The sequence below is a fragment of the Channa argus genome, chromosome 12 (genome assembly GCF_033026475.1).
Source record: "Channa argus isolate prfri chromosome 12, Channa argus male v1.0, whole genome shotgun sequence".
In the NCBI taxonomy this organism is placed as follows: domain Eukaryota; kingdom Metazoa; phylum Chordata; class Actinopteri; order Anabantiformes; family Channidae; genus Channa; species Channa argus.
In genome coordinates, this window is record NC_090208.1 from 7218625 (window position 1) to 7231993 (window position 13369).

A 13369-nucleotide genomic window follows, 5' to 3' on the forward strand; every position below is an offset into this window, starting at 1 on the left:
CCTGTTCTTCCTGGAGAGACTTGCTTTCACATCCTCACCTGTGTTGAACGCTACCTAGCTGTTGTTCACCCAGTCACCTACCTAAGGCTGAGACAGTCAGGGGGCATCAGGGTCAGAACCGTCAGCATTTGGTGTGTTTGGCTGCTGTGCGTTGGATGGATTGGTGTGACAGCTTTGTACAGCCCTGATCCCCCCCATATCCCATATTTCTGTTTGTTGGTCTTCTCTTTAGTTGTTGTGTCTTTTTGCAGCCTCTCCGTTCTCTGTGTTCTGATCCGTCCAAGGCCCGGGGAAATGGCGAGGGACAGGGACAGGGTTGACAAATCAAAGCAGAGGGCTTTTCATACTATCACGGCTATAACAGGAGTGTTGTGGTTGTATTTTCTAGGGCTGCTTGTGTCTCTTGCTTTAGACAGGTCACATGTACTGAGCTATGACAATGGGTGTTTATTGCTGATGTTTGGATACTGGTTCAGTCTGCCCAGCAGTACAGTTCTACCTCTGCTGTTTCTACACAGAGCACGAAAACTGCTCTGTTGCCTCTGCAACAATAAGTAAACGGGGTTTAATTAGGTTGAACTTTAAACTATTAATTAATATGTAGAGTAAGTTGTTCTACAGAACTTAGATTTAACATGACTGAAGACTTTAGACCTATAGACGTAAAGGTGTTTGTAGAAGCTACTGTTTATTTAACTTACTCGTCTCAATAGTTGGAGAGCTGAATAATATCTAAAATTAAATGAAAAATTACAGCTTATATCATCCCCAGAACCACAAGTCCCACTGGTTTTCTCACACGCTGTGATGCAGCTCTCACATCACTACTAAATTTAGCATATACAGCAACATATAACTGTGTACACTTACACAAAGGTGTCATGAGGTGCTGTTGCTGGTTGTGGCCTTTATGTTCATATCTGCCTTGGTTTCTTACAGATACTCCTGTTTCCTCCCAGAGTTCAAAGACGTGCAGCCCAATGGGGCATAACTTGTTATTACTGTGTGTAAGCAACATTTCACTGAATGTTACTGATAATCAGGTGGTGGGATGCACATGTAAATTCACATGTACTAAAATAAATAAAGGTACTTTATTTGTTGTAAAAAGAATTGTTTCAATTCACTGTGATTATGAAGCACCTGAAAGAACTTTTAAAGAAACTCACATTCACACATGGAGTTTACATGTTTCCCCTGTGTTTGCGTTGGTTTCCTCCCACAGTGCAAAGTCATGCATGTTACGTTAACTGGTGACTCTAAGTTGCCCAAAGGTGTGAGTGTGAATTGTTGTCTGTCTGTGTATGTCTCTTGGTGTTGGCCCTGAATTATACTGGTGACCTGTCCAGGGTGGACCCCACCTCTCGCCCAATGCCAGCAGGGATAAACTCCAGCCCCCTGAGACCCCACACAGGGTAAGGGGTTTCAGATAATGGGGGGACGGATGAAGACAAAAAAAGACTGATCGTAAAACAACTGAAATGCCTTTCACACACCAGATCACTAACAGCGATGTTGTTGCTGGCACTGTACTCTGATCTCCCTGTGGAAGAATAATTTGACAACCAAATTTGTCTGCCATTTTTATATTTGTTTGACATTATGCACCCCCCACCCCACCCCACCCCCACCCCCCAGAGTATTGAAACAGTTTGACATTTTGGCAAAATGCACCATTAACAGACTTTACTCACAGAAGCATTGATAAATGTTACGATCAGATACTCATTAATAAAAGAGTTTAAAGAACTGGGAAAAGACAGACGAGAAACCAACTGCATTTGAGGTGAGTGTCCCTTAATTCTGTAATGTTTTTCTGTTGCTATTTTAAAAGCCAGCTATTTAATGGATAAGTGCATTTTTCTAAAACTCCAAATATTCGGTCAAGTTAACTCTGTTTCCCCAGTTTTTTTCACTCTGGAAATCATGAAAATAGATATACATGACAAATAGATTATTATTTTAGTAGCAATGCTAGATTTGTTCACAGTGTGAATAGTGATTCCCATGTAAAAAGCAAATACTGTGTTTCTGCCACAGAATCAGTGAGAAAAATACATGGAGAATTAAGTTAACTAATTTGATTTATTTTTGTTCTCTATTTTGTTTATTACAGCAGCACCAAACACAGTGATATGCCGATCAACTCCTCCTCTTCTGCCCTCAGTAAGCTCCAAACCTGCTCCAACTCTACAGGTGCAGGTTTAATGAGCAAGGTCTGCATCTTCACCAACATCTTCCTCCTCCTCCCTCTTTCCCTCCACGTCCTCTTCCTGGGTCTGCAACGATGGTGGCACCAGCGCTCCTTTGCAACAACAAGCCACTCTGACATCTTGACATACCACTCGGCTGCCATGGAGCTGATCTGTGTGCTGGGGGTTGGCTTTTTTTTTTGTGGCTTAAGCGTTGGTCTTTTAGAGATGACACTGGCTGGGCAATATTTGTATTGTATTGCTTTTCCTGGGCAGACCTCCATTCACATCTTGACCTGTGTAGAGCGCTACCTGGCTATTGTTCACCCGGTGATTTATGTGGGCCTAAGACAGTCACGGGGGGTCAGGATCAGAAACGTCAGCATTGGGTGTGTTTGGCTGCTGTGCTTTGGATGGATTGGTGTGACAGCTTTGTACATCCCAGATTATCCCTATATCCTGTATTTCTGTTTGTTGGTCTTCTCTTTACTTATTGTGTCTTTTTGCAGCCTCTCCGTTCTCTGTGTTCTGATTCGTCCAGGACCAGGGAATATGGGTGTTAACAGGGAGCAGGTTGACCAGTCAAAGCAGAGGGCTTTTTACATTATTACAGCTATACTGGCAGTGTTGTGGCTGTGCTTAATTGGGTATCTTGTTTGTCTTGCTCTGGTCAACTCACATGTGCAGAATTACATTGACTGGTGTGTGGTGGTGGCATCTGGAAACCTAGTTACACTGCCAAGTAGTTCAGTTCTACCTCTGCTGTTTCTACACAGAGCAGGAAAACTGGTCTGTTGCCACTGCAACAGTAAGTAAAGACTTAATCTGTAGAGATTGTATTTGATTAAGTACAGAAGAAGTTGAAATGCTAATTTTTTTTTCAGAACTTATTCAAAGTTGTAGCACAGAACAACCCTAAAAATGAAATTACATACAACTAAACTGCAAATGCATTTATGTTTTTGTAGTGAACAGAACACCTTAATCATGCTGCCATGTATTTTTGAATTAACGGAATGGTACTTTGTGAAGGGAAAAGGAGCTGCCAGAATGGTGCTTGAGGAGGGTGGTAGGTGTACAAAGCACAGGGCTGTCAAGCCAAAGACCAGAGTCTGGTTCCAGAGTTTGGTTCCTTGATTGCAGTTTAGTTTTATAGGAATGTGATTTTTCTAAGACAGGGTTGAATAAGAAAGTTGGGTTTGCTATCAATGAATACAGTAGTCAGTCTTCAAATGCAGGTCTGAAAGTTAACTCACTGACTTTGAAAGAATTTACTCTTTGATCGTATTATATTTGTTCACTTTCAACCCTAAAACATTATGTGAAACATCATCTTTTTAATAGTAATAGCTACATTCTTTTCCAACCTTTGCAGTGTTGAATCATTTCTGACACTGTGCAGGACCTTCAGCTCAAAGTAATAACGATTGTGAAACGACTTTATCCTATGTAAATGATTAAATAAGAGTTAGAACGTCTATTAGCACTTTAAGCGATTCTGCCACTATTTCCCTACCAAATTATTAGAAATAGTATCATCAGCCAGCTTGATGTAATTCCAGCTTTAAAGATGTCAGATATGTGTAAAGTTATATAATAGGATTTTTGTTATGTTTTTGTTTCTGGAAAATTCTGGAATCTGTGAACACCACTAACTAATTTTGACTGTGCAAAAAATAACATGAGAGCAAAAATGAAGTTACTAAATTGCACACATGGTAAATAAGTGTACAGATAAATTTACAAAATTACTAATTCTTTCAGTGTAACTTTTCTGTTTTCATGTGTCAAAGCTGTTTAAATTGTTTAAGTGAAAAAATATTCAAAATGCGACACATTAGTTGTGCTGTTCGGTGAAGAGAGTGGGCTTTGCCAGAGTTTGTAACCAAAATGCACAGTATTGCTGGTTCTGTTCCTGAGTCGGGCAAACACGGTTTCCATACCAGATGGTCTAGACTATGACCTGTTTGTTCCTGATTTATTTCTGATGAAGAAACATTTTACTAGCTAAATGTGTAATAAATATTATGTTAATGAAAAAAAAAAAATCTTTGCTTTACTCTTTTTGCCATTTCAAACCAATAGGATGAAAATGTCGGAACCCCAAATCACAGACTCTCATAAAATATATACCAACCGCCACAATATTAATATAAAACATTTTTAAAAAACACTAGGCAGACTTGAAAATTGCTGTTCACAGACATTCTTCATCCAGTCTGACTGAGCTTTTTTGCAAAGAAAAATGGGTAAAAGTTTCTCTCTAGATGTGCTGGTAGAAACATACCCCAACAGTCTTGCAGCTGTACATTTTTTTTCTTCACCTTCCTGTTCACCAGTCCTTTCCACCAACTTTACCTTTCGTTATCAGTTATTATTGTTTGCACCCATTCTCTTGGTGATTTAGACCAGCTTTCCCCACAGTTCCCTGCCAGATGGTGCTCTAGGTTTGTTATCCTTGTTTCCTTGTTGCTCTGTGTGTTCTGTTACCTGTTGTGTTTTACAGGAGGGCACATAGCATGTAGCATGTAGCATTAGAACATTTAATTAAAGATCTATAAGGGATCACACCAGGTTTCCTACTCATGTCGAGGTTTTACTGTTATAAGCATTATTCTACATACAGATTGTATTAACTAAATGTAATACTGCTTTATAACCCACCCACTCAAATCTCTTTTTGTTGCAGTGTGAGGTAGTACTGTCTACTTCATGATACTCTGAAAACACACTTTGCATTCGATATGTCTACAATAGCAGTAAATAAAATAAAGCTCTGCTCAGCTGTAGTGCTGATCTGAGCTTAAACAATTACATTTATTATTAATAACTCACCAACCTGTTATAAAAAAAAACAAAGTTTACTAACCTTGGTTTGTTGTGAAGCTTAGCAGTGAAACCACAACCAAAAAGAAATGACATTTTCTGAAGGCAGTCATCTTCTCTTCCTGTTTGGTAAAAGTGTTAGTTACAGCAGACCTGTTTCTTTTGCACATCTTTATAAACCTAATCTTTTTTTTTCTTTTTAAAGGGATTATAAAAGTTCTGACACTGTCCACTCCATTCTATCCTGTATTTCACTTTAATTGGTCTCCAACACAGCACACATCCAACAATACAATCATTGAAAGTTAGATGGAACAAACTGTACTCACAGATTAGCCTCTGATGTCTGTCTCATTGTATTAAATGATGGTATGAGATCAGGCTGACAGAAGTAAAAACCACCATTTCCTCTAAAACAGCACCTGGCTAGTTTCCTCTGCTGCAGTTCCAAGAAATTTTAACACTTATGTTCATGTTATTGCAAAAATGTAGAATATTTTCTTTTATGTTTGCTCATTTATTTCTACAACCACTAAATGTAGGGTTTGCGCAAAGCTGCAACAAAGATAAGATAGAATAGTATATTTTTTTGGTTCAGTGTCTTTCCCGGGACACACTTTGACATGTGGTTGGGGGGGTGCGGTGCACAAACCTCCGAGCCTATGGTTGGTAGACGGCAACTCTACCAACTCTACCAACTCTACCAAGTGATGCACTGCCATCCATGAAATAGCGAAGAGTTGACTGACAAACCTCAAAGCAGAATTTAAACACATGTTCATGTTTCCAAATGGTTTTCATTAAGAACAGACACATCTTGACTGCTTTGTACAATACATTTGTTCCCGCATCTTTATAAAAAAATCTGGTTCAGAGTCTCTCTCTGAGTTTTCACAAACCTGAGTACTCATCCTGGAGAACCTCTCTCACACAGCTGCTTCCATTTTAAGATTAAAAGAGATTAAATTGCTGCTGAAGTTCTGACATTCTACATTCAACAAAGTTCCACAGTGAAGTGTTCTGGGTCTGTTACTGTTTCTGATATTGTAGCTTCTTTTTAAATGGGAACATATGGATCATGTTGCATCAGATCAGAAGTGATGCTCTGTGGTGACATCATCATAATCATCATCCAATCCCCACTCAGGCTGGGTGGGTGAGGTCATCACCATAGAGACAGGAAGGTCATTTCCTACAGTCAGAACAGGTCAGAAAGAAAAAGCAGAAGATGTAGCAACTGTGAAAATATTGATGTTTCTTTTAAGGAATTATTGATTTATTGGTTGATTGATTGTTTTTGTAAGATGATTGAATGGTTCAGAGTGTTACCTGTGGGTCTGTGTCGATATAAAGACACCATGAGGACAGTAGAGATTAGGTATGGACAGAACACCACCAGGTGGAGGACCAGTATGAACACAGGGGATGTGGTTAATGGAGATGTTGTAGGCTTTTCTGTAGAGAGAATCCACCTGTTCAGGTGAACATGTGAATGAAATAAGTGTTGAATTCAAAGTGAAGCTCCTGACCTGTGACGTAGATCCAGCTGGGTGGAGACTCTCCATGACTGCTGATGTGACACTTGTAGAGGCCTTCATCAGACTTGGTAACATGGTGGATGGTCATGTGACCTGTAGGCTCAGACCTGATGAGGGAGCCATCTTTATAGAAATCAGCTGGGAGCTTGGAGGGAGGACTCTTTGTTTGACAGTGCAGAGAGACATCATGTCCCTCCATCACAGGGAGGACAGGACTCTGCAGGATCACTGCTCCACCTCAACACAGAGACAAACCACAGCATTTCATCCATTTCCACACAGCTTCAACACTAACTCCACAGTCTGATCTTACCAGTGACAGTGATGGTGATGCGGTTACTGGTTGATCCCTCTCTGGACTCACACCAGTAAACTCCACTGTCCCATGTGGTGATGGGACTGATGTTACAGGAAGAACCAACTGGTTCCCCCCAGTCTTCACACTCACTCCTGGTCTCTCTGCTTGTGTTCCTCCTCAGTGTCCATCCAGCAGAGCTGTTTTCCTCCTCACAGCTCAAAGAGACAAACTGCCCTTCAAACAGCTGAGAGCTACTGGGATTCAGTGTCAGACGAGCTTCATAAATCAATTCAAATTCTTGTTAATAATGTTGCACATTAGTGCAAAATTAAGACATTGATACATATTTTAAGGCAGCTTCCAGTTCTAAGTATTTTTATTACAAACCACTGGTTCATCACAAACTAAATGGCTTTTAAATCCTTCCTGTGTAGAATTAGTGACAAATAACTATCTCGCATCAGTGGTCATATCAAGGACTGTGCAATACTGCAATGAATTTAAACAGAAAATTTGTGACAACAATGTGAAAGTAAATTGTATGTTGGGGAAAAACTCAATTCACAATAGAGCAATGAAATGGGAACATTTTATTTCAAACACAACACAATGTAATATCTGCATAATCCTCTCTGACTTCCAGCTGTGTCCTCCACAACAACTGTTTCAGACACTATCAGTGATTTTCCGATTGTGATGGTAAAGGTTTACTAACCTTGGTTTGTTGTGAAGCTTAGCAGTGAAACCACAACCAAAAAGAAATGACATTTTCTGAAGGCAGTCATCTTCTCTTCCTGTTTGGTAACAGTGTTAGTTACAGCAGACCTGTTTCTTTTGCACATCTTTATAAACCTAATCTTTTTTTTTTCTTTTTAAAGGGATTATAAAAGTTCTGACACTGTCCACTCCATTCTATCCTGTATTTCACTTTAATTGGTCTCCAACACAGCACACATCCAACAATACAATCACTGAAAGTTAGATGGAACAAACTGTACTCACAGATTAGCCTCTGATGTCTGTCTCATTGTATTAAATTATGGTATGAGATCAGGCTGACAGAAGTAAAAACCACCATTTCCTCTAAAACAGCACCTGGCTAGTTTCCTCTGCTGCAGTTCCAAGAAATTTTAACACTTATGTTCATGTTATTGCAAAAATGTAGAATATTTTCTTTTATGTTTGCTCATTTATTTCTACAACCACTAAATGTAGTGTTTGCGCAAAGCTGCAACAAAGATAAGATAGAATAGTATAGTTTTTTGGTTCAGTGTCTTTCCAGGGACACACTTTGACATGTGGTTGGGGGGGTGAGGGGCACAAACCTCCGAGCCTATGGTTGGTGGACGGCAACTCTACCAACTCTACCAACTCTACCAAGTGATGCACTGCCACCCATGAAATAGCACAGAGTGGACTGACAAACCTCAAAGCAGAATTTAAACACATGTTCATGTTTCCGAATGGTTTTCATTAAGAACAGACACATCTTGACTGCTTTGTACAATACATTTGTTCCCGCATCTTTATAAAAAAATCTGGTTCAGAGTCTCTCTCTGAGTTTTCACAAACCTGAGTACTCATCCTGGAGAACCTCTCTCACACAGCTGCTTCCATTTTAAGATTAAAAGAGATTAAACTGCTGCTGAAGTTCTGACATTCTACATTCAACAAAGTTCCACAGTGAAGTGTTCTGGGTCTGTTACTGTTTCTGATATTGTAGCTTCTTTTTAAATGGGAACATATGGATCATGTTGGATCAGATCAGAAGTGATGCTCTGTGGTGACATCATCATAATCATCATCCAATCCCCACTCAGACATGGTGGGTGAGGTCATCACCATAGAGACAGGAAGTTCATTTCCTACAGTCAGAACAGGTCAGAAAGAAAAAGCAGAAGATGTAGCAACTGTGAAAATATTGATGTTTCTTTTAAGGAATTATTGATTTATTGGTTGATTGATTGTTTTTGTAAGATGATTGAATGGTTCAGAGTGTTACCTGTGGGTCTGTGTCGATATAAAGACACCATGAGGACAGTAGAGATTAGGTATGGACAGAACACCACCAGGTGGAGGACCAGTCTGAAGACAAGATGGAAGGAGGTGGGGGCAGGGGGTGTTGGTGTATATAAGTTTGTATCTGCAGATATGGGTTGAGTTGTGGTTGTAGGTATTTCTGTAGAGAGAATTCAACTGTTCAGGTGAACATGTGGATGACATAAGAGTTTAAATCAAAGTGAAGCTCCTGACCTGTGATGTAGATCCAGCTGGGTGGAGACTCTCCATGACTGCTGATGTGACACTTGTAGAGGCCTTCATCAGACTTGGTAACATGGTGGATGGTCATGTGACCTGTAGGCTCAGACCTGATGAGGGAGCCATCTTTATAGAAATCAGCTGGGAGCTTGGAGGGAGGACTCTTTGTTTGACAGTGCAGAGAGACATCATGTCCCTCCATCACAGGGAGGACAGGACTCTGCAGGATCACTGCTCCATCTCAACACAGAGACAAACTACAGCATTTCATCCATTTCCACACAGCTTCATCAACACTAACTCCACAGTCTGATCTTACCAGTGACAGTGATGGTGATGCGGTTACTGGTTGATCCCTCTCTGGACTCACACCAGTAAACTCCACTGTCCCATGAGACTGTTACACTTAGGTTACAAAAAGAACCAGTGGATATTCCCCAGTCAACTCCACACTCAGCTCTTGTGTCTCTGCTTGTGTTCCTCCTCAGTGTCCATCCAGCAGAGCTGTTTTCCTCCTCACAGCTCAAAGAGACAGACTCTCCTTCAAACAGCTGAGAGCTGCTGGGATTCAGTGTCAGACGAGCTTCATAAATCAATTCAAATTCTTGTTAATAATGTTGCACATTAGTGCAAAATTAAGACATTGATACATATTTTAAGGCTGCTTCCAGTGCTAAGTATTTTTATTACAAACCACTGGTTCATCACAAACAGACTGCCTCTTAAACCCTTTCTGTGTAGAATTAGTGACAAATAACTATCTCGCATCAGTGGTCATATCAAGGACTGTGTAATACTGCACTGAGATTAAACAGAAAATTTGTGACAACAATGTGAAATTAAATTGTATGTTGGGGAAAAATTCAATTCAAAATAGAGCAATGAAATGGGAGCATTTTGTTTCAAACACAACACAATGCAATATTTGCATAATCCTCTCTGACTTCCAGCTGTGTCCTCCACACCAACTGTTTCAGACACTATCAGTGATTTTCCGATTGTGATGGTAAAAGTTTACTAACCTTGGTTTGTTGTGAAGCTTAGCAGTGAAACCACAACCAAAAAGAAATGACATTTTCTGAAGGCAGTCATCTTCTCTTCCTGTTTGGTAACAGAGTTAGTTACAGCAGACCTGTTTCTTTTGCACATCTTTATAAACCTAATCTTTTTTTTTTTCTTTTTAAAGGGATTATAAAAGTTCTGACACTGTCAACTCCATTCTATCCTGTATTTCACTTTGATTGGTCTCCAACACAACACACATCCAACAATACAATCACTGAAAGTTAGATGGAACAAACTGTACTCACAGATTAGCCTCTGATGTCTGTCTCATTGTATTAGATGATGGTATAAGATCATTTCCTCTAAAGCAGCAGCTGCCTTTTTCCCTCTGCTGCAGTTCCAACAAATTAGATCACTTATGTTCATGTTATTGCAAAAATGTACAATATTTTCTTTTATGTTTGCTCATTTAACTCTACAACCACTAAATGTAGGGTTTGAGCAAAGCTGCAACAAAGATAAGAAAGAATAGTATAGTTTTTTGGCTCAGTGTCTTGTCAAGGAAAAACTTTGACATGTGGTGGGTGCGGGGCACAAAGCTCCGAGCCTATGGTTGGTGGACAGCAACTCTACTAACTCTACCAATTGAGGCACTTTCACCCATGAAATAGCAGTCTCTCTGTTTCATTGACTTCCAGCTGTGTCCTTCACATTAACTCATCCTTCTCAGAGAAAATGAGACATTTTCAGTCTGTCATAGAAAACATTTACTGACCTTGGTTTGTTGTGCAGGTCAGCAGTGAAGTCACAACTAAAGATAAATGAGAGTCAGGTTTGAACTGTAATAACTGATCTACTGTGGGAAGCAGCAGTGATTTTCTCTCAACATTCAGACATCAACACATCCAGCAGACTGGACTCACCCAGCAGCCTCTCAACTGATGTTTCCTCCATTCTGCAGCTAGTTGTCAAAGTGCAGCTACCACCACATGTCAGAGTGTCTCTGAACAGCAGCTGCAGGAAACATACAAATAGAAAAGAAGAAGCCACAGATCAAACCACAGATCATGTGGTACAAATAGGAAAGGATTACAGCCAAAGTCGAAGTTAATGAAGAACTTTCTGGTAAAACCAATAGATGGCTCCAAACAGCATGGTCAGGTTAGTGACATCCATAGATAAAGGGCAGTTAAAGGTTTTGTTTTTAATTTGACCAAACACTCATTCATCATGTTATGAGTTAATACTGGTTCACCAATATTAAAACACAAACATACAACTATGTCTCATAAAATATTAAAATGTAATTATTAAATTTAGAAAATAAATATACAAAAGTAAATCTTCCCCAGAAATAAAGCATAAAAGAAAACTCAACTCACAATATGACCTTTCTTTACAAAACAATTAAAGAAGTAGTGAAATACACACACATAGTATGTGCAGCTTTAAGTTTCTGTTAAACCTGTATTCAATTAACCCTGTTTCAGGACACAAGTCAGAATAAATCCTGAGAATTGTGACAGCACCTTTAAACTTAGTGGACCCACCACACACACTCGCACAAGCCGGAAACAAAAATACATTTTTTAAAAAGAGACTAAAATAAAACCCCGTTGCAGGCCTGGACGATGTTTGGGGATGTGGTGACCTAAAACATTGAGGTCTATTGAATTTTGAAAGCAAAAATAAAAGTTGGAGTAACATTACTTACATGGAAGCAGAGTCAATGTCAGGGTCCGAGCTCGGCCCCTAAACGCTGTAGAAGAATGGAGCAGTTAACAGTCTGTATGAACCTCACGGGTAATTAGCTGCTGTGAGCAGTGGGAATCAGTCCATCCGCCGAGGTCAAGTCTGTCCTTCTCCCTCATTGCCAGAGGAGCTGCCAGGCTTCTCCTGGTAATCTGTAGGATGTTGGATGTCCACAGTGTGTCTTCTGAAGCTAGCATGTCCTGCTAATCCAAAAATCTGCTGCTTTATCAACAGGTTCTCCATCAACAAAAATAACAGAAGCTTCTTACTGTTCTGCAGTCCAACATGTGTAAGTACAACAGCAGGATTCCCAGTCACACAGAAACACAGTACAAAGCCCATTTTTCCCAACTTTGTTTTATGCTCCCTCTGTCCTCCTCCTCACTCTCTCGCTCTTTTTCTCCCGCTCCCGTCCCTCAGCCAGTCACATTCTCAAACACTGACCTGACGTTTTAGTTTCCTAAATGCTTACAACAAAGAAAAGGTTACAAAGGATATCTAGGTTACACATGATGTCATAAACTACTTTGACTAGGACTGTCTCTGTACTGTGATGAGGACAGAAACCAGACTGAAACATTTCTAACTGCTAGTTGTGTAAAAACTAGTTTATCTAAACTTTTTCTTAAAGATGGGAGATTGGATATAGGTCTGTAGCGTGTGGATGGATCTGAGCTGCTTTTTTAAAAACAGGTCTAACAAGTGTAGTTTTATGAGCTGTCGGGAAAACACCCATTTGCAGAGAGTTGTAAACATTAGTTAAAACCTCATCAGACAGTGAATTAAAAACATTTTTAAAAGGAGGTGGGAATTGGGTGAAGAGCACAGGTGGAAGACTTCAGTTCTGATAAAACTTTCCTGAGTGTTTCAGCATCAACCAGAACAAGACTGTCAAATTTGTCTTCACATTGTCCTGTCCACGTGTCTCTGTAGTGGGACTGTGTGCTTGGCTTATGTCAGACCTGATGGGTCTGGTTTTACAAAGGCCGAACAAAGATAAAGAGAAACTTTCTGAAAACTGGAGACCTCAGTCTGACCCTGAAATATCCTACAAGCCAGAGACAAAGGAGCCTGCAGCTGCACCATCTACAACAGAGAGGGAAACATCCTGATGAAGAAAGAAGTGATGCTCCAGGTCAAAAGTCAGTTTAAATTTTTTAAAACTGTGCCACACTTTTCAAATATTTTTTTATTCAAAGTTTGAAAACCATTTATCATTTTCCTGGCCGGGGCCACACCTGGTGGGGTGGGATTTGTACCTGCAGCCTTCTGCCTTCTAACCCAACTTTTGTTCTGGAAGTAAAATGTACATCATCTTCTTAATATCACATTTTGCTGTGTATGGGGCTGTGTAGCTGCAGATTGCTCAAAATGGCCATGCTGACATTTGTCCTCCATTTGATTTGAATAAACATTATTGTTTTAATGAAGGTTATTTGAATCCTGTCAGATGAAAGACATGATTTAGGTTTAGATATGGAAATATTTAAAATGATACA

General features: G+C 39.9%; 2 protein-coding genes across 4 annotated transcripts; both read right to left on the reverse strand.

The window, feature by feature from the left end:
* Window positions 1–5054: 5054 nt before the first annotated feature.
* LOC137138251 (high affinity immunoglobulin epsilon receptor subunit alpha-like) lies at window positions 5055–7696 on the reverse strand. The gene is made up of 5 exons (XM_067525293.1): window positions 7570–7696; window positions 6870–7130; window positions 6548–6793; window positions 6348–6473; window positions 5055–6210 (listed from the first exon to the last, which is right to left on the reverse strand). Exons 1-5 carry the CDS (start codon window positions 7694–7696, stop codon window positions 6110–6112), a joined length of 861 nt encoding a protein of 286 aa, XP_067381394.1. The 3' UTR covers window positions 5055–6109.
* An 884-nt stretch (window positions 7697–8580) lies between these two features.
* On the reverse strand, window positions 8581–11130 carry LOC137138252 (high affinity immunoglobulin epsilon receptor subunit alpha-like). 3 transcript variants are annotated; one of them, XM_067525294.1, is made up of 7 exons: window positions 10894–10930; window positions 10424–10509; window positions 10136–10214; window positions 9433–9696; window positions 9108–9353; window positions 8857–9033; window positions 8581–8719 (listed from the first exon to the last, which is right to left on the reverse strand). In XM_067525294.1, exons 3-7 carry the CDS (start codon window positions 10203–10205, stop codon window positions 8619–8621), a joined length of 858 nt encoding a protein of 285 aa, XP_067381395.1. In that variant the 5' UTR covers window positions 10206–10214; window positions 10424–10509; window positions 10894–10930; the 3' UTR covers window positions 8581–8618. The 3 variants fall into 3 exon arrangements, with proteins under 3 accessions (XP_067381395.1, XP_067381397.1, XP_067381396.1); XM_067525296.1 differs by lacking the exons at window positions 10136–10214; window positions 10424–10509 and adding an exon at window positions 11042–11130 and having other exon boundaries at window positions 10894–10929; XM_067525295.1 differs by lacking the exon at window positions 10894–10930 and having other exon boundaries at window positions 10424–10869.
* Window positions 11131–13369: the final 2239 nt, after the last annotated feature.